General features: G+C 40.1%; 2 protein-coding genes across 3 annotated transcripts; both read left to right on the top strand.

Annotated features, from left to right (window-relative positions):
* Positions 1 to 1,848: 1,848 nt before the first annotated feature.
* Positions 1,849 to 4,027, top strand: LOC120735762 (E3 ubiquitin-protein ligase TRIM39-like). The gene is made up of 2 exons (XM_040035407.1): positions 1,849 to 2,002; positions 2,123 to 4,027. The coding sequence occupies exon 2, from the start codon at positions 2,125 to 2,127 to the stop codon at positions 3,754 to 3,756; it is 1,632 nt and encodes a 543-aa protein (XP_039891341.1). The 5' UTR covers positions 1,849 to 2,002; positions 2,123 to 2,124; the 3' UTR covers positions 3,757 to 4,027.
* A 3,345-nt stretch (positions 4,028 to 7,372) lies between these two features.
* On the top strand, positions 7,373 to 20,924 carry LOC120735763 (protein arginine N-methyltransferase 8-B-like). 2 transcript variants are annotated; one of them, XM_040035409.1, is made up of 11 exons: positions 7,373 to 8,139; positions 8,238 to 8,362; positions 8,982 to 9,206; positions 10,379 to 10,534; positions 11,156 to 11,219; positions 12,286 to 12,428; positions 12,770 to 12,857; positions 15,064 to 15,179; positions 16,738 to 16,888; positions 19,422 to 19,543; positions 20,151 to 20,924. In XM_040035409.1, the coding sequence occupies exons 2-11, from the start codon at positions 8,294 to 8,296 to the stop codon at positions 20,232 to 20,234; spliced, it is 1,218 nt and encodes a 405-aa protein (XP_039891343.1). In that variant the 5' UTR covers positions 7,373 to 8,139; positions 8,238 to 8,293; the 3' UTR covers positions 20,235 to 20,924. The 2 variants fall into 2 exon arrangements, with proteins under 2 accessions (XP_039891343.1, XP_039891342.1); XM_040035408.1 differs by having other exon boundaries at positions 7,373 to 8,362.
* Positions 20,925 to 20,998: the final 74 nt, after the last annotated feature.

Here is a 20,998-nt window from a genome sequence, read left to right as displayed (position 1 = left end):
GTGATGAGTTTTTATTGTAATGATAAATCTTTATCACAACAAGGCATCCTTTTCTGAGCAAAACAGACTCTGCAGTGGGCTGTTTCCTCTATTTCCGCCTCAGTAATTCAATGTGCTTGCAAGCTTTTAGAAATAGATGGTGGCTGCAGGCCTCGGCAGTGGGCACCTGGACTGGCGACAGTCAGTCTAAGAAAACAGCATTACTTAGCAGAGGATGTCATGAATCAGGTCAGGTTTTCCCCAATAAATATTGTCTAATCAGAGTGTGATAAAACAGGCCATCATCGTCCCATGGCTAGCAACTTGGAGCCTGTTTTCCACTTTCTCATAGGTGAGACATGGCAGAATAAACAGAAATCTGGCTTAGTCTTCTTTTCAGTGCCAGACCATTCCCTCTGTGTCCAGTCCCATTCTGCTGGAGTTACTTTATCACCTTTCATGGTTTTGTAACCCACTAAGCTCTCCAGTTCTTTCTCTCACAAAGGGGTAGGAGTAGGTCATGACTGAGTGTGCATGTCAATCACAAACAGGTTAAGGGGAAAGCAAACATTGTGTGTACTGGTGTGTGCATGTGTGATTATTGCATCCATTCATTTAAATTTCACATTCTTCCTTACCAATTCTTAGCACCAGTTGCTTATCTAGCCTTCTATTCACGTCATAAAGAGAAGACAAGAAATTTGAAAAACAAGAAATGATACTTGTTTAAAGAGCTACTCAGATCCTACTTCTTATGGCTGACTTCTTGTACCCAGACTGCCACGTGCTGCAGTGCCTGCAGTACAATTCAGGCAGATTATAGGTGCCAAATTGCAAGAGATAAGAAACATCAAGAATCTTACAGAGTTTTATCAGCGTGTGCTAACCTCGTTGCTATTTTTCTTTGATGGATTAGGAAAGGTCAGGATGAACTACAGGATTTCCTGGACATGAACTAAGCGGCTGCTGTAGATAAAATAAGAAATTGTTACAGCAAAGCTTAAGGGACAAGTCTTCCTGCCTCACAAGACACAAGCATACGCACAAAGAACTAGAGGACTAGAGAAACACAAGCACAAAGAAGTAGAGAAACACAAGCAGTGAAAGCAATCTGTGTGTGGGAACTCTGGGACAATGTCAACAGATGGAACTGAGCATACTAAGCAGAGCAACACCATGTAGCATCAGCTGACAGATTCACAACGGAAACAAGGGAGGTTGGAGTAGCCATCAAAAACTATAATTAATCCCAGAGAGTTTTTTTTCTTCTTTTTTTGTTTGTTTTGTTTTGGGGTTTTTTTTGAAGGCACTCGAGATTTTTAATCTAGCATGGAAAATGTGTGCACACCTCATTCTAGCTTTACAAACCATCTCAGTTGTCCATCAGCTAGCTGGCCTGCGATTCTGGTCCAAGTAAAAATCACAGCCATCAGTGTGAACACTTCTCCATACATGCATTTTCCCAAGAGGACGGATCCGAATGATTTGAGTGATTCGCGCACGTTCCATCTAGCACCCTCTGGAGGCTAACACCTGTGGGTTTGAGCAAACGGTCTCAACACCTTTACAAATACAAACAAAACAATTCCTTAATTTAGTACATTTTACTTTATCCTATATCAGTATAAGGTTTTAACACGTAACCAATTTACTTTAGCCTATAATTTAGAACTTTCTGGGGGGGGGGCGTTTTAATCCATAATAAATTTACCTACATCAAACCCCAAAACGAGCTTCCCAGAGCCCCCTTAGTTAAGTTCTTATCTTTTTTTTTTTTTTTTTTTGCACTTTTAAATTATATATATTTTTAATGCGGCTCACACCAATTTTAATGTCATGAAAGGGTTAAAAAAAATTAAGAGGCGTATCGTAAGTGACCACTGGGGAAGGGCCGCTTCTGGACGCCAACGTGTTGAAACGAAACTTAAGTAAAAACCCCTCAAAGAGAACTGTTTTTTAAATAGAGAAAGTTTGCTTTCTATTTTTCGCAGCTTTTATTAATCAGAAACTTGAGACTTTGCAGGTATGGTTACTTTACTGGTTTCTTACACAATCTGAGCAGTTTGTTCAGTCCACTGAGTTGAATTGTATTCGTTTTAGGTTATTAGTATTCATTTATTTATTGTATTTCGCTCTTGTGCAGATATGGCAACTGCCAGCAGTCTGTTGTCAGAGGAGAGGTTCTCATGCTGCATCTGTTTGGACGTGTTTACCGAGCCAGTGTCAACCCCGTGTGGACACAACTTCTGCCGCCCGTGTATCCACAAGTATTGGGACTCTAGTGACGTTTGTCAGTGTCCATTTTGCAAAAGGACATTTTCTTCGAGACCTGAACTCAACGTCAACACTACCATGTCTGAGTTAGCGGCTGAGTTTGCAAAGCTGGTCCAAGTCAAAGTGTCAACTTCAGACCGAGAGCTCCCAGAAGGAACAAATGTTCTTTGTGATATCTGCACCGGGATGAAAGAAAAGGCCGTTAAGTCTTGTTTGATGTGCCTTACTTCTTTCTGTGTAGTCCACCTGGAGCCTCATCAGAGAGTTTCAGTGCTTAAGAGCCACAAACTAATCGATCCTGTGATTAATCTTGATGAGAGGATGTGCAAAAAGCACAACAAGATAACAGAACTGTATTGTAGGACTGACAAGGCCTGTGTTTGTGTGTTGTGTTTCAAAAGCGATCACAAGAGTCACAATGTCATCTCGCTAGAGGAAGAGTATGAGGCTGTGTTAGCAAAAAATGATGAGGTAATGGCAAATATCCACAAGATGATACAATCACGATGCGATAAGATAGATGCGATTGAAAAGTCACTTGATGCCAGCCAGAAAGAAGCCGATGAAGAGAAAGAAGCCAGTGTGCAGATGTTTACTGACTTCATTCGCTCTATTCAGAAGAGTCAAGCTGATGTTGTTGAGGTGATTGAAGAGAGGCACAGAGCGATGAAACAAAAGGCTGAAGGTTTTCTGAAAGAGATGAGGATGGAAGTTGCTGAGCTTAAAAGCAGAATAAGCCAGCTGGAGCAGCTGTCACGATCTGAGGACCATCACTGTCTTGTCCAGAACTTCTCAAGCTTACGGGGTCCTTCAAGTGAGGGCTGGTCCAATGCTGGTGTTTACAGCAACTTGTCTTTTAATGAAGTGAGAAGAGCCATGGCTCAGGTGAAACAAACAGCTGATATAATTTTGGAGAAAGTTCCAGAGATCAAAATGAAAAGAATGAGAGAACATGCAGTAGACTTGACTATTGATCCCGACACAGCACATTGCTCACTTACCATTAGTCAAGACCGAAAACAAGTTGGAACTGCAGAAAAACAGAATCTTCCAAAAAATCCAAAAAGATTTGAGATGTATCCAGAAGTCTTAGCAAAGGAGGGCTTCACAGGGGGGAAGTTTTACTTTGAGGTGCAGGTGAAAGATAAGAGTAAGTGGACTGTTGGAGTGGTGAAAGAGTCTGTAGATAGAAAGGGAGACACACGTCTATCAGTTTCAGATGGTTATTGGACCATCGGATTAAGTGAGGGCAAGTATTATGGATATGAAAATTCAGCTGTTATATTGGTACAGTTAAAAAAGCTTCAAAAAGTGGGCATCTTCGTGGACTACAATAAGGGAGTGGTTTCTTTCTATGATGTGGATTTCAAGTCACACATCTACTCTTTCAGTGGCTATCGCTTTAAAGACAAACTTTATCCATATTTTTGCCCTCATTATAACACAGACAAAATGAATGTTGCCCCTCTTGTCATAACACCTGTACCTCACAGATTAGCTTAGTATGATCCTCATTTGCAGAAGACAAACTAGGCTTCAGCATTTCCATAATCAGTATGTAAAACTATATCTGCTTGGAAGTTCATCACAAGATCATTCTATGTGTTTGCCTTCTTTGTCTAATGTACTATGCTATGATGTTAATATATTTCAGTGGCTAAAATTACCAGCTGACTTCATAATGTAAGTAAGATAGACTTTGACAAGATATTTGTATGTATATTTTCGTATTTAGACAAGGTTACATGCAGGCAAATTTAAAAAAAAAAAAAAATTACACACACACACACACACACACACACACACACAGAAATACATGCCAGACCTTCTGCTTTTTGTTATCAAATTCAAATTAAAAGCTTTATCAGATTCACAGAAAGAGATGATACTAAGATGAGAAGATGAACTCTCTGTTTAAGCTGTTTTTTGTAGTTAGCAGTAACTGGAAATGAATTGATTTTATGTATTTGAAAAGTTACCTGAATAAACTTCACCTCAAGACTGATTTTCTCATATCGTTCCTTTATATTGCATTCCTCATAGTTTAGGCAGAACTCATATAAATACAAAAGGACTGTAACGTCTTCCCTGTGCCATTTTGACCCATTGAATGCACTACATTGCTTCAAAAGATTACAGTGGCTCTGGTTAAGTGTGTGCATAAGACATAACACACCTTGAAGAAGATATAGAGATATTTAATTCTTCATATAATTACAGGCTAAAGGTCAGTGTCGCCGAGCCTTGCTGCTACCCCGCTTGGAGTCTTTAACACTATAGGTTTATGATGGAACTCGCTGCGACTCACGTCTTTGTCACGCTCACAGCTTTGTGAGACTTATAAGTCAATCAATAGTATTCTGCCCACTGCTTTCACTCCTGACTCCTGCCTGTGTGCTCCTGCCCCCACACTGATTTGTGTGCATGATAAAGTGTATGCGCTCGCATTATCCTCAAGTGTGATGCGTGGGCTGATCTTCTTAAGCACCACTGATGGAGCTCACCCATAACTGTGACTAAAAACCAGGTGTGTTTCATTGTGTGTTGTCTGTCATTAATGGGAAATGAGCCCATTTTTCCTTGCGACAAATGTTTTGTTATGTTTTTCAAAGTGGGTTACTATTAACTGAATCCTTTGATAGACTATGAAAAGACTGAGGGAGAGTAATGAAAGAGGTACGGATACCTCTGGAAATGGAAATCAAACATTGTGCGATGAAAGATATTTTGACATACTTTCTTGGAAGAAGGCAGCGTGAATATTACATTGCAGGATTTAACTGCATTATTCTCTCCTTAACATGATCTTCTATCCCATCTTAAGCAAAACATATACTTTTTTCTTTTAGTCGTATGTTTAAAAGACTGGGGAGGGCCAACTGTGTAATCGGGTGTAAAATAGAAATAGAATGATTTAGGGTCAGCTCTACATGAGGTTGATGTGAAATACAAGGGGAGGAATCTCTGACCTGAAACAACACCAGTGAATATCGGTAGGCTACTGGGAAGAAAAAAAAAAGTCTAAAAATGGTCAATCACACTGCTCTCTATTGATTCAAAGTACACATTTGTTGTGCTTAGAGCCACAACACAATCAGTGATGACACAGCAGGTGTTTTGACTTTTGCAGCCACTAAAAAAGCACCTGCTGTGACTTCTGATTGGGATGAAGAAAGAGGGCAGCATGCTTAAAAGTTACAGGAGTTACAGTAATGTACAAAAGTCTTGAGCCACTCTTCATTTCTTTAGATTTTGATTCCACAGAGCCAGACTTGCTTGTCATTTTTTATAATGGTCTTGAAAAATCTCCAGGCTTTCTGAAGGCCATTTGAGATGTAGCTGGCCCTTCATTTAAACAGCCTACTGTTCACTGAAACCTCATCAAAAGTTATCTGAGTTGGAAGGGTGGCTGTTAATAAGCCATTCTTAAGGAAGGAGAACAGAGAAAAATAAGGCTGAGGTGTGCCAAATTACACAAGAAATTGACTGGAAAAAAAAAATCAGCTGTAATATGTCTTATGGAGTAATGAATCCAAATTTGAAATATGCATGGAAGAGGTCCGAAGAGAGATACAACAGTGAATGTCTATAGCCATCTTTAACACAGCGTGGATACTCTACCGTGGTTTGAGGCTGGATTTCAGCCAGTGTTGTTGGAGCTCTTATCCAAATTAATCAAATTATGAATGTAGAAAAGTTCCACCAGATTTTGATCGACCATGTAATACCACGTAGTGTCTGATTGGCAGCAACTTCATTTTTCAGTACGACAATGATCGCAAACATACTGCCAATGTAGTCAAAGTATGCCTGGGTGAAACAACGCATCAGTCATGGATTGATCTCTCCAGGGTTCGAACCTCAAGATAATCGAAGCAGTGTGGGATCATCTTGACAGAAAACAAAACAAAAGGCAGCCAGCATCCAAAGAAGAGTCTCGGATGTCTTTCAAGAAGCCTGCAGAACTAAGAAATTACAAGAAAGCTTACCTATTAGAGTTTAAGCTGTGTTGAAGAATGAAAGGCAGCTTTAACTGAACAAAAGGGGAAAAAAATCCCACATTGACAGCTAACTCAAGAGACAAAAAGCATTAGAACTCAAGTCATTACCTTACTTAAGGATAAATAAGTTAATTAATTACATTAATTACTGGATCACAAGGTTAAGCTCAGCCCTCCAGCTGTGTACAGAAAATAACCTACAGTAACTACTTTCCGATATGGAAGTGCAAAAGACAACTGAAAGGGAGGATAGTTTCTATATATGTGGTTTCTATTAAGGGACAGAGGAACGATAAGAAATGATAAGAAATCAAGGACAAGGAGTGTGGTGTAGATAAGTGAGGAAATCCGATCATTACTACAAATTTAGTTGAAATTTAAATATTTTAACTATGGTGTGTGAGGTGGGCCCCTGGGTGCCTCCTGTGCGAGCTTTACCGGGGATGTCCTACCGGGAGGCTACCCAGGACACGCTGGAGATTACATCTCTTGTCTGGCCTATAGGAACACCTCGGTGAGTCCAGGAGGAGGGGAATGGTTTGCTGAGGCTGCTGTCCCCCAACAACATAAAACGGATGGATGGATATATTCTAACACTTAAAATAAAGATTCCAAAACGGAAATTATCGAATAAAGTATGAAAAAATGTGCTCAGAAATTAATGTATATGTGTATTGTTTGAATGGACCTGCTCTGACTGATTTTCATATAACAACGAATACATGACTGTTTCCATGCGTTGTCTGTGGTAGACTACTCAGTCATGAATCGGGTCAAATAGCTTTTTTGTACGTTTTGGTTGTAACACTGAAAAAAGATATCGTCAAAATCGTTTTTAGCTTTCCACAAATTACCATGAAATTATAAACGGAATCAACTTTCAAGTAACAATGTAACTATAACATGATTTAAAGTTTCCTCTGAAGCTGATTGGTTCTTTATGTCTAGATAATTCTAGAACGTTGGTCCTCGATTCTGATAGGCTTTGTGCCAAGTAATTAAAAACTATTTACTGCTACTAATCGGAAGCTGCACACCTTTAATCGATTTACAATTCAGATATCATTAAGGGACCTATAGGTAGCTTACACCTCTCTCAACATTAAACAGCCTCATGGTCAGAATTAGCATACCACGTTTGTATAGAAGTTGGGTTTTTTTTCTTCTCCAACTCAAACACCTGTGTTATATAAGCGAGCCACTGAGAATCTTGCCGGTTGCCTGGGTCCTTTAACTGTGGGAAAGTCTGGTGTGAGAAGGAATCTAGCTTTGAGAAGGCAGAGATTAAGCTATTCTTTTTGGTGACAGTTGTATTTTTGTCACCACTCATTTCATGTCGTCAGCGGGGTCCCAGTTTAACGGGCAGGCGGGTGCACACTAAGCAGTTTGAACTCCCCTTTTTTAAACTTTCTCTGCGGAGAAAGCCTTCGGCGTTACAACTAAAAGGGCTTTAACACAAAAAGATGCGACTTTTGGTGTCGGAGTCCCTGTGATGAGAGCTGTTTCCAAGAGATGAAGTGGCTGATGAGAAGCATTTTTGTGGAACTGCTTTTGTAATACGCGACTGAATGTCTTTCTTGGTGGTGGTGCGGCACATTTCGCGTCTTCTCTGATAGCCTGCTTTTACCGGAGATGTAAAAATGAGCGAGCGGGTTACGCTGAAGCGGCGCACGAGGGTTTTAACGGAAGGACCGACTAGTGCTGGTATCAAACCTACAACCTTCTACTCGCAACACCATCTCTCCAGCCAATAGACTGCTCTGCCTCCCTGAGTCCTCCCACTAAAAACAACCTGTATCGCATTTATAGTATGGATATCCGAACGTTTCACCTCGCTCAAATTCATATTCACAACTTTCCACCGGGAGTGGGTTTAGCCTAATTTGTAAGAAATTGTGATACATTCTTAGAATGACCCTCACTTTTCCGTGTGTTCCAGTCATATTCTGTGGCTCTCTGTTATTTTTCCCACGTTTCTATTAGGACTTCAGAGCCCCCGAACACTTAAAAGAGTTGTAGCCTAAATCTCGTCAGCTCTCATGGGACTGAGGCATTCGTCGCGTTGTTTGCTGCTACGGCGGAAGATGGCGGAGGCGGACAGCTCAGAGGTAGGGACCTTGTGGTGTCCTGCACCGCATTTAGCGGGACCGGTGAACTCTCCGTCTGGTATTTTTTGATCGTGTCAACACATTTGGTGTAGATATTATGCATATATCTGTATTTTTCAGCGATAATTATGAAGACGAGTTTAAGAATAGATTTTGCACTGATGGCTTGTAAGCTAAGTAAAGTGCATGTCCTGCAGATGTCAGGACAGCTCTAGACTCAAAAGACGCATGGAAATGCAGTTAAAATAGACGATGCATATGGAATATTTGCATTTTGATTAAGTGGTTCATTACTGATGCACGGACATGGGCTGCTGAACGTGATAATGTCCGCTGTCCTTGGTGCTGAAGCGGAACCTGCATCTCTTGCCGGCTCCTCCATGAGTGCACTATGTATCACCGCTGTCTCATATGTGTTATGGAAATGGCTTTACAATACAATTAAAAAACATTTCAGAGTTTATTCTTGGTTTGAATTGAATGATCTCTCTAGAAGACCGTTATTAACCTGTAACCTATGTATTCCCATAATTTCGTTTTAAACCATTAACTTGACTGTGATGTCTAAATGATGCTACAAACTCTCCCTTTTTTTTCTTTTCTTGTATGTCCTTAACAGAGGCAGCAGCCTGTAATGTCCCCCATTTCTCAGTCTGCTCAGCCCTCCCCACTGCCTAAACCAGTGCCTACTACCCACCATGTGCCCTGCGTTCCCCATACGCCTCATGTAGCAGCACTGGCCACCTGTCCTGGTCGAGGCAAGATTGCCAAGTTCATCAGCCCCGAGGAAATGACATCACGGGACTACTACTTTGACTCTTATGCTCACTTTGGCATCCATGAGGTATGCAGACAGGGCTGGAAAAACAGCAGCTTGGTATGATTAGAATTGAAAGAAAAAAGGCACCCCCTTGACTCTTTCTATCTTTGCCAAGGAATTTCAACCATGCTTGGCTGGCTTTACACTAGTAGGATATGTCAAAAAATAACCTAAACCGATTTAACACTATAATATACAAGGACAATTGGGCTTTTATTTTGATTTTGATGCATATTCTTATGCTGTATTTTCAATAACTGTGAACCTTGTGCATACAGAAATCAAACCTTCAGTTCAGTAGATCCACTTAAGGTAACAGATGCCAAGGGAAAGCCTAACAAACGACTAAACGCAACAAAATGGAGACAAATAAAAACAGAACTCTCAGAATCTGTCCTTAAAAGGAGTTTGAGATTTAAACAAAAGCATCTGCAACATTTTTGAAATTATTAAATTTATCGAATAATAAGCTCCCAGCATGAACCAAACTTTAAGTATTAAAAGTGATTTCATGAGGGGAATTTAAGAGTAGCTGACAACTGACAAAACACAAGGCTTTTCTATTACCAAGCACCACTAAAAACATTATATGCATGGTAAAAAATCCATATTCAGCACTCCAGTAGTAAAAAGTGTTTGTTTGTCTTTTAAAACTATCTGAAGTAAAGTGCCAAGGCCACAGCCCAACTAATGACCTTGGTATGTGACAAAGAGATGGTGGAAAAGTTTAGGAACATATAGACCTCTTAAACAGTGTCTGCATTTAGCATATAGGTCAGCTTTTTGTCTGCTTGCAGTCAACCAGTGTGTCCTGATTAAAGCTGTGCAAAGTGAAAAAGAAGGAAAGTGGGATATGTGAATGGGCTCAGGGAGATGGGTATCAGGCAGTCCCCAAAGGCTTTGTGTTGTACTCCTGTCTATTTCAAGAAGCTCTGCCACTGTCACTAACGCTTTTGGCCTAAATACTGCCTTTTCCATATCATTACTCATGGAAAAAAAATCAATGTATTCTCAAAACTGCCCACACTTGCCACAATGTAGATCCATTATGTAACATAATGTGTAATATGTATTCCTTTGAGGATTTTTATGAATCACACTGCTCTTTGGTAGTTGAGTTTTTGGTCCTTTGTATGCGTGCCGGTACTGGAAAAATCATCAGGTAACATGGACTCTTACTCTTATTATCACTGCAGGAGATGCTGAAAGATGAGGTGCGGACACTGACCTACAGGAATGCCATGTACCACAACAAGCACGTGTTCAAAGATAAAATAGTCCTGGATGTCGGTAGCGGCACTGGAATCCTCTCAATGTTTGCTGCCAACGCCGGTGCCAAACACGTGTACGGGGTGAGACAAATAGATGAACTATTTGACCACAAACAAATGCTTCACTGCAATCAAACATTCACTGCTGTTGTTTAAATCTTTATGAGAGAAATAGTTGCAGTCTACACATATTTGACTTCTGACTCCTCCATATCAAATACATTTATTTTAAAAAAGTATCCTGGCTTTTTTAAAATGTATCTTAAGAGCTTGTCAGGCAAACTCTGTTAGACAGAGGCAATAAGAGACACCTGGCTCCCCTTAGAGAACAGCTGTAAGTGACAGGTTGGTGTTGTAACCCACAGTTATGTATGATTTATAGGCTGTAGTATACCCATGAATAGGAAGGTTTAATCATGAGTTTTCATTTGGCACCAGATCTGAGATGACTTATCTGGAAGAACAGCAGCTGCATCCATAGACACTGTTATTTGCACTTGAAGATGCAAAAAGCCCCTTAGTGTTTTTAGATGGATTTGATTAATTTTTTGTGTGTGTTTACTCACACTAAAACCCATGAAATATTTTCTAATTATTGATAAATTGATCAAAAAAGTGTTTGTTTGTTTTTAATTTAAAGATAGACCAATAACTCCATGTCTCGACCTTTTAACTGGAAGTTATTTTTCTGTGATCCTGCAGATTGAATGCTCAAGTATATCTGAATATTCAGAGAAGATTATCAAGTCGAATCACCTGCACAATGGTAAGAAGAAGTATTGTTTCTCATTACTGCCATAATCCCATATCCACCTATCTGAAGACAGAACGAGAAGTAGCGTGTAAAATCTGTATATTTCCATCATTACCGTCACACTTGACAATATTAGTCACAGTCCTGATGGTTAAATGGCAGCTCGTCAAATAACAGTAATCTTTGCCATCAATCAGAATCCCCTCAGTGGGGCTTATTACCATTGTAAAATGCCACCCTGAACTTCACAGAGGGAGGTTGGGAAACAGATGCTTGGTTTCATAACCTACATATTTGACATTAGGCTGGTTTTAATTTAATCTTTTATATTTACATTTCAGGTACTTGGCTTTTGATCCCCTGAACATAGACTAGTGGTAAAGTTATAATGTCAGGACTTCCGTTTATGCATTAATAACTATAAATATTCCAAAAGTAGATGTAGAACTGACTATCAGTCATTAGAAAAAGGTAATTTAACCTCCAATTGTGTTATTAGGGGCAGAGTATTGAATTGCTGAATTTTCCTGTAATTTCTGAATATTTGATAAATGAAATTTTGTGACTAGCTCAATTTACAAAACCTTGGCATAAATTCAGTAACTGCCCCTTTATGCTACTTTAGAAGGAAAGCATCTGTGCACTGCATTCGTTAATGTTGTGGAACACAGATGGCTTAAATTCACTGAATGAATGAACACCTGCCCTGAGAAAATGTATACATTTTTAAAATTATTTTTCCTTATATTTAGTAATGAAATTAATGATATATACTGCACATCATAGGTCAATTGGTAATACAAAACTCCCTGCCGTGTAACACCTCTTTAAATTGGTGGTGTCTTCTTCCTCTGGAGGTCAAAGATGTCAGAATGTGGAAATGTGACAAATAAAATGCATGCACCAAAAAAAAAAAAAATCAGGCGCCAGATGACAACCATAATTAAGTTGTACTAATTTACAGCAATCCCAAGGCATACAAACATTGTCATTTGAGAATAAAGTCATTTGCTCTAATCTGATGAAGAAGCTGTGAAGTAATTTACTGCCTGCTGTTTTGTGGCTATGCACACTGCAGTCATTACCATCTTCAAGGGCAAGGTGGAGGAGGTGGAGCTGCCCGTGGAGAAGGTGGACATTATAATCTCAGAGTGGATGGGCTACTGCCTTTTCTACGAATCCATGCTCAACACGGTCATCTTTGCCAGGGACAAGTGGCTGGTAAGATGGTGCTGCGGGAGGTTCGGGGAGTTAAGCAGGGCTTTATGTGCGTGTGTGTCTGTGAGTGGCTGGCTGGACAAATAAGGCTATTTGACACATAGACACAGCACACAGCGATGAAGTGGAGAATTTACTGTACACTCGCTTGCATGTGTCTGCTCGCCAGATGCTGAGGTCATACATGAATGATCAGGTTGCTAACCTCAATGGCTGTCAGCAGGCTTTGAACTCAGCACATGTGATCTTTTATTACATGCCAGGTGTGTGAACAGTATGAGTGATTGATGGCCTTTGTGTGTGTGTTCACTGGATACCTGACTTTTTTTTCTTCTTGTATTCAGAAACCTGGAGGCCTGATGTTCCCTGACAGAGCAGCGCTCTACGTGGTAGCCATTGAAGACCGGCAGTACAAGGACTTTAAGATACATTGTGAGTAGTTACGATACATTTGTTGCAGTTTCATTTAAATTCTTTCGGTCTTCCTCTCAGCTGTGTTTAACTAGTGCCCACTGTTGCGTCACAGCTTGATGGTTCCTGTGGATGAGTAGTAGATAAAGTGCATATGAATGTTTGTTTAAATTTGGTTTGTATTCCGAACTGATTTAAGTAGTCAGTAAAACCAGATTACAAAAAGTCCAAAAGTTACATTTCAGACTCTACAGGTGTGAGTTAGCATGTTAATGTTTGTGGCAGTACAAAAGACTGAACAAGTGTTTACTTTGCTGGGAGAAAGCCTCTGTGAGGGTGAAAGGTAGCAGCCTAGGTTTGGGTCAGACCCGAGGCCCTTTCTTTTCCCACTTCATGCCTTTCTGTCTACTTTATATATGGTCTGATAAGGAGTCATGCAGCAAGACAATGATCCCAAGCAAAGCATCAAAGGTACAACAGAATGGCTAAAAATGGAAAACAAAACAATACTGCTGTTTCAATGCCCCAGTTAAAGCACAAACCTGAGTCTGATTGAAATGCTGCGTTGAGACCTTAAGAGTTGTGGATAAACAAATGCCCACAAACCTCAAAGAACTGAAGCAACACTGTAAATAAGAGTGGGCCAGAATTCCTCTACAACAATGTGAGAGACTGATAAAGTCATGTAGAAATTGCTGTTAAAGGTGGTTTTACAAGCTGCTAAAGTGCATAGTCCTGTGGAAGGTTTTTTTTTTTTTTTTTTTTTTTACATGACTGCAAATGAAAGTCAGTTTCTTTGACCAGCTTTACACTTCATCAGTTGCTAAATTAAAATACTGGGTTCCACTCTCCTCACTAGTAGAGCAACTTGTTTATAATGTAATAATAATAATGTATACTTTATTGATCCCTGTGGGGAAATTTCTCTCTGCATTTATCCCATTCACTCAGTGAAGCAGTGGGCAGCCATTGGGCACCCGGGGAGCAGTGTGTAGGGACGGTACTTTGCTCAGGGGTACCTCAGGGTAGTCGTTCAGTGGATTCGAACCCCCAACCTACCGATCATGGGGCCACCACTCTACCTACTGAGCTTTTCCTGCTTGCCTCAAATGCCTCAGATGTTTTCAGTCCCAAACTGAAAACATCTGAAAAGAGCTAGCTACTTCTAAGACTGAACCAAAACAGTGAAGCTGTAGGTTATAAAACCAAACAGTACTTTATGTGACAATGACAAGCCATAGATTGTTCTTAAATGCTGATTAGTGACTGCAAGGGGAAAAAAACCCCAAAACATGCCACAGTAAAAAGCAGTACCTTCTGCAAAAGTGGCTAAAATGTACAGGGTCTTTTATAGCGTTATAGCCATAAAGACCATAAGATTAAAAATTGGGTGAATGCAAATAATTTTTAATTTAAGTGGAAGTAGTTTAATCTAGCATTGAAACCTGTTGTGCAGCAAGAGGTTCAAAAGCATTTAAACCAGCGTGTTACTTTTTATCCTGAACTGCTTTCTCTGCTCCAAACTCACGGCATGTGTTCAAATAGCTAACACAGCTGGAGGGCTGAGCTTAACCTTGTGATCCAGTATTAAAGGTGCCATTCAAACCTGTACGTACATCGGCTTTGAATCTGGGTCAATAACGCCTACTGAGTTCCCTTTCACTGCACAGGTGGCCTCCTGTGCTTTATTACATCTAAACATACATAAAGGTACATTCTTTCACATAAATCCCAAAAGAACTCACTTTACCCCAAACCCTCACACTCTTATTTTTAGTTTTTTTTGCGTTGGTGGCACACTCACCATCTCATGATACAGACTTAGTGTTTGGCCTCCTGACAAAGCAAGGTGGAGTGAAGGGACTGAGTGAGTGGGGGAGTGAATGTGTTTTTTTGGTGTGTTTTCAGCCCAAATTATAATAAAACAAGGATGCCAGACATTCTGGAGGAGGTAGAGGAGGAGGCCAGAGTATATTTTCGGGACGGCTTGTCTTTCTCCACATACGGCCTGGATAGACAGAAAGACAGCGGGACTGTTCTTCCTGGCAGAGTCAAGCGCTCTGTTTTATTTTCTCTGCTACCTTTTTTTGTGCTGACAGCTTAGCAGGAACAGGGAGAACAGAGCTTTGCTTGTGCCTGAAAACTGAAGGAGAAAAAAAATCCAGAAAACACATATTGTGTGCATGGTCATTCACATGGGTATCTGGTTTGTTTTTTGTATGTACAGGGTGGGAAAACGTATATGGGTTCGACATGAGTTGCATTCGCAATGTGGCCATCAAAGAGCCTCTGGTAGATGTGGTAGATCCCAAGCAAGTGGTGACGAACGCCTGCCTTCTGAAGGTTAGTCTGCATTTGCACCAGTTTGTGAACGCATTTTGTCTACAGTATGATTTCATACCTGTTTGTGGCACATATCCAAACACTTTTGTTTTTCTCTATCTCCTGGGTACATGAATTCCCAGAAAAAGTCAGACAGCTGTGATCCTCTGTCACTGTGAACATTCCCCATCTATTGAGTCTATTTTCTAGTACATAATAGAGATTTCTGGCTGGCTGTAATAGGCTGCAGCTCTGTTTTCATGCTTGAAGATACAACAGAAGCTTGTCTTTCATCTCGCAAATGAACAGAGGATGAGAGCATTCACAGAGGTGATAGCCTTTTTGTTTGTCCCCTCTACCTTTACCTTTTCTCTATTTCACTGTCCCTTTTCTCTCCATATATCATGTTTCTTTCTATTCCGAGCATTTTATGTCTTCATTGCCCCTTTTTTCAATATCTGTTTCTCACATCATTTTATAGTCTCGTTTCTCACTTTCACTTTTCTAATCACTCCACCGTTCCTTTCATCTTGTGTCCCATTCTCTGATTTTAAACAATGTCAGGCCTCAGTAGTCTGAGTGAATAGGGAGGTCTCACTCAGTCTTTCCCTCTGTGCGATGGTGAAATGTCACACAAGAGCAGGCATTGAGTCACCAGTGGGAATGAAATGGGCTCTCCATCAGTGTGATAAGCGATGGTCTTGCTTTTGTGTTAAGAAAAGGTGATTCGTGTGTTAGGATGGAGGAGCTTAGCCACTGACATGCTTGTCTGAAATTTTATTCTCACTGCAGGTATCTTTTTTACATGTATGTATTCAGGGCATCTTCACCCCAACCCACCCCTGCCAGCCACTTCACTGCTTCTTAATTCAAACTGCCAGTCATTCCTCGCTTGCTAAAATTACAAAGTCGCTCCCGGGAATTTTTTTTCTCTCCTCCTACAATTTGCTGTATACGATACTGGCCTGGTATCATTGGAAAGGACAGAGGTGTTCAATCACAATCTGTCATGGTGACGCCACATGGCCGAGTGCTCCAAAGCCCAATAGGCTGGGCAAGATGAACAGGTTGCAATTTAAAATAAAAATCCCCCTCCATCCTCCTAAATACAGCATCATCTACATGCAAAGCAGATATGCACCTGCTCCTCCTCTATTTTGAACCCAGTATGATGCCTAGCAGGTGACAAAGTACTTAGATCTGTGGCTACCTCAGTAAGGCAGTTTGATATAAAACACACACATACACTCACACGCACAAAACCTCCCTCCCTTGTAGACATGAGGGAGGACACCCACACAGCATGTGTAGTGCGAGCAGGCTTCATTTGCCAGCCGTGATTCAACCTGTGGGCTTTCACACACACACATATTCTTGCACATGCACAGTAATCATGGTGAATAATCAAGAAGCATTGACATACATGTGCCGCATGTGTATGTGAGAGATCGCAAATGGTGGTGGCAAGTTGCAAGCCTGTGATTGTACAGTGGCTCTATTCTGAAATAGCATGGTTATGGATTTCAAGCTCATTTGCCCTGACATATATAACATCAGCTACTGGCAATTTTATTTTCAGGAAGTGGACATCTACACTGTGAAGCCAGAGGACCTGTCCTTCACCTCAGCCTTCTGTCTGCAGATTCAGCGCAATGATTACGTCCATGCTCTGGTCACGTATTTCACCATTGAGTTCACCAAATGTCACAAGAAGACTGGTTTCTCCACTGGTGAGGCTAAACAGGAGCCTTTTTTATTTTAAAGACTTTTGAGATTTAAACCTCTGGGTCAATCAAATAGAAAAAAAAATTGTGTCACATATTTTGGTACAGTGTGTGTAAAAAGTCTTGATCAACCCTGGTAACCAGACTTCAAAATGTTAAACTGGTTTAACTGGTCGTTCTCCCAGCTTTCTGATAATCTTCCAGGGTTTTTCATTAGATATTGGCTGCTTTTTCACTTATTTTAAGGAAGGGGAATATTTCTTATTTGGTAAGCCACTTAACACTGACCTATGAATCATTCAAGCGTTAAAAAAAAGGCACCTAGTTCAAGGGATGAATCAGTTTTATTTCCACACATAACAGATAACGTAGCAAAAAATGAATTGTAATTTTATCTTTTGGAACTCTGCGACTAGCAATTCATTACAAAAATACATAATGTGTTCCAATTCTTTAGCTGAATCTATCAAAAATTCCAAAGACACCACAGTTTAACAGCCCTAAAATGCTATTTCTGGAGCAACAAGGTGATTCCTAAGATCTATTGTTAAAAACCTTGACATTTCTGAGCATGCTGGGTAGTCTAATTAACAAAATTGAGGACACTGAACGGGTGGAGGACAAAAGAAATGACAAAATGATCTACAGCAGATGAACAGTGTCTGAAATGCATGTCTTTTAAAAAATAGAAAAAACTCCAGAAAAGATGCATCTGGCACTTTGGCTGATCCATCTACGGCTCAGTAAAGTCTCATGAGAAAGGAAGGGTGCCTGCAAAGAAGCCATTTTTAAAGCAGGAAAACAGGAATGAAAGGCTGAGGTATGCCAAATTACACGAGAACTGAACAGAAAATAAGTGGCAGCAGGTGTTATGGAGTGATCAATCCAAAACTTACATTTTGGATTTGTTTAAATCATCAATATGAACCAAGGTGTTTAGGAAAGAGTCACTACAGCCATCTGTAAAACACAGGGGAGGCTCTCTCATGGTTTGGAGATGAATTTGTTGTGGAGGTGTGTTGGGGATCTTGTCAAAATCGATTCAATAACAAACACAGAAAAGTGCAGTTAGGTTTGTGCCACCGTGCAATATAATGTGGAAAGAGATTGGTAACAGTTTGATTTATCAGCATGACAATGATCCCAAACACAGAAAAACACACATGGAACTATCAGTCATGAATCGAACTATCAATCAGGGGTTGGCCAGAGCCTGAATCTCTGGATCATCCTAACAAGGAAAAGATCAAAAGACAGCCAACATCCATGGAAGAATTCTGAATGTCCTTCAAGAAGCCTGGAGAACTATTCCTGAATAAAACTCGTTTCAACAAACTGCTGCACCCATTTCCCATCATTGAAGGAAAATATACAGAATTGAGGGGTGATTCAAGCCATTTCCACAGTACTGTACTATACATTTTTGATATTACTTTCTCCATGTGGTGCTTATATAGTGAGGTTGTGTTATGCTGCATAGCAGACGAGGACAATTACTTCCCAGGATTGTCTATCAGGACTCTATTGCAATGTACCCAATGCGATGCAACAGAAAGGTTTATGAAAAGAGTGGACAACTCCTGTAGTTCACTTTCAATGATAAAACAATTCTAAGGAACTTTAAATGTCTACACTCACAATCTTTTCTGAAACTTATGCCTTAAAACACATATTCTCCAAATCCACTTGTTATTTAACTGAAACACCAATGAGTGACATTTCTTTTTCACTTGTTATCAGTTTTATTTATCACAGCAAGTGTGTTTCAGAACTGAACTGAGGTGTTCAGCGATTCACAGATTTCAAAACCTGATATAAACATTATTTCTCCTAGATTATTCAGTTATTTTACACCACAAAAGTTTATAAAATGTATAAAACTGTAGCCAAGGATACATGAAGATTTGCTTGCACCGTTAAGCAGATTCACATCCTGGCTCGCCCCTCAGCCACTTGAGTAGTTTGAGCAGTGAATCAGTGGATATTAAATGGATGGCGCTCCATTTCTGCACCTTAGCTCTTGGCTACACTCTGCTGGTGTTACGTGACCAGTGTTTGAACCAGCAGAATCACCGCGCGCGTCATCATGCTGTTGAGGACACCTATTATAGTGAAATATGTTATGCAAGCTTATGTTAATACATTCACGCATCCGGTGCTTACATAATATCGCGTAGAGGAGGTTCTATTTTTTGGCTGTCTGTTGGCCCTGAGGCTGAGCATCACCAAAGGAGATCTCTTCTATCTGCCTCTGTATTTTTCCCATTGGATGAGAGAATTTCAGGCACTTTGCTGTTATATTTCTTCTATGCTAACATGCCGAAGGCAGTCTAGTGCCTGTCAAGACTACTCTGTAAATCTTTTTATTTCCCCTACTCCTCTTTACTCTTCTTTCCTCTTTGCCTGTTCTTACTGCTTCACCACCATTCCTCTTTAACCTAATTTCAAATTCTCTCCTCCTCTCTCTTTATCATCTCCACCATCTTTCATTTTCACTTCCCTGCCTTTTCCCTTGCCCTCCATCACATCCTATCTTTAGCTCCAGATGCCCCAAGCACACACTGGAAGCAGACTGTGTTTTATTTAGAGGACTACCTAACTGTCAAGAAGGGAGAGGAGATCTTTGGCAGTCTTGCTGTCAGGCCAAACGAGAAGAATGTGGTAAGACTAAAAATTTTCAAGACAATTCTCTAGACTTAAAAAGGGAATTTACCTAAATTAGAACAGCAGCAACATACTTAGAAATATAATAAAGATATGGCTACAAATAGTGGGAAAAGTCCTCTTTTTTTACTATAGATAAACCTTCAATTAGTAAAAAATGCCATATTTTTAACATCCTGTTTTACTGTAGACTGCCTCTAATAGCGCATATTTGCTTAGCAAGCAAAAAGTAGCTGGTTTAATTCCAGCCTGAGCCACAAAATCCCCTTTGGGGCTGCGTCAGGAAGAGCTACCCACTACGGTGACCCCTTGTGGCAAAGGAGCTGCTGAAAAGTAGCTGCTTCTTCTGTATCCTGACCACACACCATTAAATAACAGAAAATATTCAAATAATGGTATGTGTCCTATGTTCCCTGTAGTTATTGTTAATAATAGAAAATGTCCTGTTTATTTGCTGTGTGCATGCAGTTAATTAACAGAGAATCTCTTTTCTTTTTAATTAAGGAAATATTTCTTACAGTGCTGCTTGTCCTTCGCCTTTTTGGTTGTGTGTAATTCTTTGTAACTGATTACTTCAATTCACTTTTGGTAATGTTTGTTGCAGCGTGACCTGGAGTTCACCCTTGAGCTAGATTTTAAAGGACAGCTATGCGAGGCCGCCATTTCCCACGACTACAAAATGCGTTAGGAACAACAGACCAAGCCGTGCCGCAGACCTAGCCTCAGCCCCTCTGGTCAGCGAGGGGGAGGGCACAGGCTCTCCAACAAGCATTCCAGTTTGCCAGGGAGGGCATCTGGGCGCATCTGATTGGATGCCATCAAGCCAGCATCTAGGTGATGTCATCACAATAGGCACGTATCTATCAGCAATAGTGCCATCATGTGTACCAACTTGATTGACTCGGGCACCTCATTGAATGTATCATCCTACTTGATTTTTTTGGTCTGTTTCTGAGAATTATTTTGATTGATGTATGAAATGAAAATCATTTATTTATTTATTATTATTATTATTATTATTATTACAATGAATGGAAAACGATTAACTTGTGTGATGTTAAGAGGATTATAGCACAGTCATTAACTGTTTTACCTTTAGTAACATTTATTACATATTGTATAATTGTATAGAGAGTACAGTAATTCATTGCTTTATTTTAGCAAGTATCTGCATGTGAATCCTTTTTCATTTTTTAATTTCAGAAAGATGTGAAATGGAATTTATTTCTTTAATTACTGAGAACTTTGGTGCCAGAAAAAAGAGAACAATGCCTCAGAACAGTAACAAACATGATGCAATTATGCCATGTACCACTTTGTTTAGAGATCGGATGATCAAAGAATATGGAAAAAAAAGAATGTGGTGATGAATAAAATGTCAAAGAATCAAATAATTTATCCCGCTTTCATTTCAAACTTGAAGCAAAGATTCTGTTATGAAAAGGCTACAGT

Source organism: Simochromis diagramma, unplaced genomic scaffold (assembly GCF_900408965.1).
Source record: "Simochromis diagramma unplaced genomic scaffold, fSimDia1.1 OVJJ01000816.1, whole genome shotgun sequence".
In the NCBI taxonomy this organism is placed as follows: Eukaryota; Metazoa; Chordata; class Actinopteri; order Cichliformes; family Cichlidae; genus Simochromis; species Simochromis diagramma.
Note: the sequence above shows the minus strand (reverse complement) of the source record. Positions and strands in the feature narration are given on the sequence as shown.

What these genes read in the sequence shown, in the direction of transcription:
- LOC120735763 (XM_040035409.1), top strand. Translation starts at nt 8,294, where the DNA reads ATGGGACTGAGGCATTCGTCGCGTTGTTTGCTGCTACGGCGGAAGATG. An exon ending in GTGCCAAACACGTGTACGGG is followed by an intron (nt 10,535 to 11,155) that starts GTGAGACAAATA and finishes GTGATCCTGCAG; the next exon opens with ATTGAATGCTCAAGTATATC. An exon ending in CAAGGACTTTAAGATACATT is followed by an intron (nt 12,858 to 15,063) that starts GTGAGTAGTTAC and finishes TTGTATGTACAG; the next exon opens with GGTGGGAAAACGTATATGGG.
- LOC120735762 (XM_040035407.1), top strand. Translation starts at nt 2,125, where the DNA reads ATGGCAACTGCCAGCAGTCTGTTGTCAGAGGAGAGGTTCTCATGCTGC.